Genomic DNA, 4,858 nt, shown 5'->3' on the forward strand with positions numbered 1-4,858 from the left:
GGTTATACTGGAGAGCTTTTGTGACGGAACTACATTTCCCAAGCAAACCCTCTGGCCGTCCAGGGACAGCAATGCTAAATCTGGTGTGCTTTACGTAGCCAAGGTGGTATATGTGCAGGGAGCTGTGGTCTGGCAGCAGGCAGAGTTGTGGGTTTGTGATGTCCTCAAGGGAAGGAGGTTTTTTTTTTGTCATTCCAGTAACGAGAGCTGAAGTGGTCAGGGTGCTGAAAGGGTTAAATCAGTCCACTTCTCTGATTCCCACCCTGACTGAAACAGAACGGAACTTAGAACACGCTGCATTGTTTCTGCTTCCCCAGTGAGATGGGTTCAATCTGACCACCGCATGAGATCACATTTACATGTCCACTCTGCAGCACCACTGCAGCACCATGTGATTGCAGATGCATGGGCGTTTCTTCTGCTTTCCTCTCCCCGCTCAGGGTCTGATACAGTAGGGAGGTCCATCACTCTTAACCCCATAAGGGCCTCTGGTGGAAGTCAGGGTGGAGTGAGGATAGGCAGTCGAAGGAGTAAACAACGCACACATATACAAAGGCACGCTATCATAAGCTATCAAAAGTGCTTACCTCACCTAACTCCTCAGGGTATACAAAACTGAATTAGCGCGACATAGTTTATAAGGTCACGAGTTCCGACTCCACCGACAAGAGGCGGGTGAGACATCTACCCACTACCCAACCTCCACCCGGCTCTGTTGTATGCTCCCGTACCCACATGACTGACTGTTGTTTGGAGTTCTCTGTGACCTTCTGTGGTGTGGGAAGCCAAGACCTCTCCATCTCCACCAACACCCCCTCCCATCCCCTTCCCTTCTCTTCCTCCATCTTCTCTCCATCTCCTCTCCTCCCCTTGCCCCTTCTCCATGCCAGGCTCGGGAGACCTGCTCCTTTCATCTGCCGAGCTGCCCACCTCACTGCTCCGTGCCTCCGCCGTCTGGCCTGCCATCTGCTGCCTGGTGCGGCGCCAGGGCACTGGGCACGAGGCCCAGTGGCGGGAACACAGCCCCCTCTGTCTGTCTGTGTGTGTGTGTGTGTGTGTGTGTGTGTGTGTGTGTTTGTGTGTGTGTGTGTGTGTGTGTGTGTGTGTGTGTCTGTGTGTGTGTGTGTGTGTGTGTGTGTGTGTGTGTGTGTCTCTCCGGCAGGAGCCGGTCACATGAGTCTCCGCGCGCTGGGCTTTTAAGTCCAGTCGGTCCAGGGCCACTCAAGGGGAAAGAAAAAGCTAATAGACAAAAAAGCACAAAAACACCATTCTTAAAAGGGCCCACAAAGGATTCCACATTAGGACTGCTCAGTGACCGCGGAGGCCTGAAGCGTACACTGAGCTTTTGCTGTCTATGAATTTGTTTTTGCGATGTGCAGCGTGCATTTAATGCGGGTGGTGCAACTACAGAGTGCTGTTTGTGACTTCAAGGTTGCCTTGTCGGCGTGTCTTTCTGTCTGTCTGTCTGTCTGTCTGTCTGTCTGTCTGTCTTCTGTTGCAAAGGATTTATATTCGTGCTCTGACAAAGCTGCTGTAAATCATGGGTTTTCATCGTCAATGAGTCCTCTTGAGTCTTCTTGTATTTTCTTTTTCTCAGTTTTGGTCATCTTGAGCACTGTTTTCTATTTTGAGTCATCCTATACATAACCTATTTGAGCTTTTGAACCTTTGTTTTTGTTGGAGCTCTGAGTTCTGGTATAGTCTTACAGAATAACGTGTCTGTGTGTGAACACTGCTTGTTTTGAGTCTGTGGGGGCTTACGGCGTTTAGCTGAGCGAATCAGAGGTCCTTCTCTGTTGTTGTGAGTCTGGAGCTCTGCCAGACATGAATCACAGATTGTGTGCTGCTTGACTCCTCTCCTCTCTTTCCTCTGTGAGAGTCACGAGGTTCTGTTTGTGAGCTCTCTGTGTTTGACACCGGTCTCGCTCTCTCTCTCTCTCCCTCTACACCACCCCCTTCCCCTCCCCCTCCCCCTCCCCCAACCGCCCCCTCCCCTCCCCTCCTCTCCTTAAGGCTCAGTCAGGCTCGCCCCACTCTTCGCCCAGCCACAGTGCCAGCTGCTCGATGCCCATGCCCATCCGCTCCACATCAGCCGGCTCCACGCCCACGCACACACCCCAGGACTGCCTGGCAGGGGTAGGCGGTGACGTGCTGGATGCCTTCTCTCAGGGTGAGACACACACACACACACACACACACACACACACACACACACACACACTACCTCTGACAGGATACTTCACATGACGCTACCACTTAATCACTGCTCTTAATCACACACTGTTAAAGATTGCCTTTATGTAAGTCACACTTACCTTGCTGTCTGGACATTGGTTACTATTGCTACTGTTGCTGATTCTGCTATCAGTTGAGTGCTACAATGCTATTACTCATTCCACCTTTGCATCTGCCAGTTGTGCAGTGAATATTACCTAAATATCTCTGACATTGATTATTAAGTCTTATTGATTATTAAGATTGAGACTTCAAATTATTACATCTGAAAATTAAATGGACTTACCATATTAAATGGACTTGGCCATATCTTTTCAGTTAATGAAAATGATTAATTTGAAAAAGCTGACTTATTTTTCTCAACTTCAGTGTGGTTTAGTGATGGTCTGTTTAATGGTGTCGTTGTGTTCCGTCTTTAAGGTGTTCCAAGGAATCTTCGTAACGACCTCCTGGTTGCTGCTGACTCCATCACAAACACAATGTCCTCCCTGGTGAAGGAGCTCCACTCAGGTACCTCTCCCTTATCGTAACGGTGTTAATTATCGGACGGTGTGTGTTATCGGCAAACGTTCGCGTTGTCATGTTAACCCATTATTAAACTGAGCATATTGATTGTTGATCCATTATTAAACTTAGCATTCTGATTGTTTATCAGAATGGCCGATGTTTGACACTGTCCGATAACTGACATAGCTACGCTAAGTCCACAGAACACGTCTCATACCCGCCCACTGGCTGTCTGACCACTGACTAACGCTCCTGTGTCTCTTGATACTTATAGTGGACGACAGACTGGGGGAAGAAGGGGAGAATCTGAGGAATGGAAGAGACAAAGGTAAAATCCTGCCTCTCTCATCCTCTCAGTTCAATTAAGCCCCATGTCAAAGCCATTTTCCAGACTGATGGATCGTTTGATTACTACGTCCCACATGTGAGAGAATCTCCAATAACTATTACAGATTATGCAGTGGTAACAGTGTGTCTTGCGTAAGCGCTGTTATATTAATAAGTATCAAGAGCCTCTTCATTGCTATTGTGGTGATTTTAGAACATTTTTCGCTGTAAGCTTTCATTATTTTTAAGCACACTTCAGAGAAACCAATCGCCATAGTTAATGATTTATTTAAGAATAAAATGAATCTTTAATGAAAAGTATGCCTCCTTGCACTTCAGAGTGAAAATCTAACTCAGTCTTCCCAATCTTCTAGCTGTTACGGAATAAAAGGAGTTGACATCGGGTAAGTATACTACTCTCTGCTGTGCCCTTTCATGCTTCTTTTCTTAGCTGTTAGTATTCTAGTTCCCCCACCCACCTCCATGTGTGATTTAGTTGTGAGTTTATTTTATTTTATTAAAGATCCCCATTAGTCTACACCGTAATGGAGACTATTCTTCCTGGGGTCCAGGCAAAAGACATTACAATACAAATTATAAAATGCAGTACAGCATGATCAATGTTGGTGACCAAAACACAGACTTAGAAAACAACATTAACATTTAATGTAAATAATGCAAAAAACTGAGAATTAATACATAACATTGAGTGATTGGCAGTGCTTCGATTGGTCCATGTGTTCATGTGGGAAGAGATGCGTAGTGTGTGCCTTTGCACTGTTCAATCCAAAACGTTAAACCCTTCTGACAGCACACCTCATGTGCCACTTCTTCCACCACAGTGAGATACATCATTGGAACAGGACCACCGCCCATCATTCGCAACATCTGGATGCATTCGCAAAAAAAGAAAAGTAAAGAAAAAAAAGAGCCAGCAACATCAACAATCCTGCACTGGCACAAGCTCCCAGAATACCGCATGCTGTTCAAGCTACTGGGGCTTCCACTGTGTGAGTCAGGACTGGTACCCTCACCAGCCAGCAGGAAGTGCTCTCTCACAGATGCCACCTGCACCTTCCTGCTCCAGGTTGGAGTACAGTTCACTCACATAGGAATGGCTTACTCTGCTTCTCATCTTCATAGACTACAGACAGCAAGATATAATAATACTGTATTCGCACAAACACACATAGGCACACACACACACACACACACACACACACACACACACACACACACACACACACACACACACACACACACACACAGGCAGAGTGTTTCCCTTCCACTGTTTTCGCAGGTGTGTTTTATTAAATGGCATAAGAGGAAGTCTGATTTCATATTGATATACTTATATCTAATGCCGTGATTGGCACGATAGAATGGAATGGATAAGGCTCCAAGCTCCAAGACCTCTCCAGATTCTGAGATCTCAGAGAACATTGTGTAAGAAGAATGCGCATTCTATTAATCAACATTAGTGGATTGCGATGGTTGTCATGGTTGCGATTGGACAGATGATGCCTATAAAGTCAAGCCCCTGATACCACAGGTTCAAATGGAGTTTATATTATATATGAGTTCAATGTTATGTGTGTGGATAGTCCCATCAGTATTTTTTCTTAGTTCCCCACACCTTAGGGAAACCCTGCACACACGCACACAAACACACAAATACAAAAGCACATGCCCATACTAACACACACACACACACACACACAAACAAATAAAAAGCACATGCACACATTGATCCTCTCCCAGTAAACCCATACTGCTCTACTGTTTGATG

General features: G+C 46.1%; 1 protein-coding gene across 1 annotated transcript in view; it reads left to right on the forward strand.

Moving 5' to 3' along the window:
* The window catches only part of dtnbb (dystrobrevin, beta b), a gene marked incomplete at both ends in the record, with an annotated part of 25,565 nt that extends 21,046 nt beyond the window's left edge, over window positions 1-4,519 (forward strand). Inside the window, 5 exons of the mRNA XM_080850245.1 lie at window positions 2,014-2,170; window positions 2,656-2,745; window positions 3,017-3,070; window positions 3,912-4,156; window positions 4,451-4,519. Of these exons, the coding sequence (XP_080706371.1) occupies window positions 2,014-2,170; window positions 2,656-2,745; window positions 3,017-3,070; window positions 3,912-4,156; window positions 4,451-4,519 (615 nt within the window). The remainder of the gene's footprint in view (window positions 1-2,013; window positions 2,171-2,655; window positions 2,746-3,016; window positions 3,071-3,911; window positions 4,157-4,450) is intronic.
* Window positions 4,520-4,858: the final 339 nt, after the last annotated feature.

This window comes from Sprattus sprattus (genome assembly GCF_963457725.1).
Source record: "Sprattus sprattus genome assembly, chromosome: 13".
Taxonomy (NCBI): Eukaryota; Metazoa; Chordata; class Actinopteri; order Clupeiformes; family Clupeidae; genus Sprattus; species Sprattus sprattus.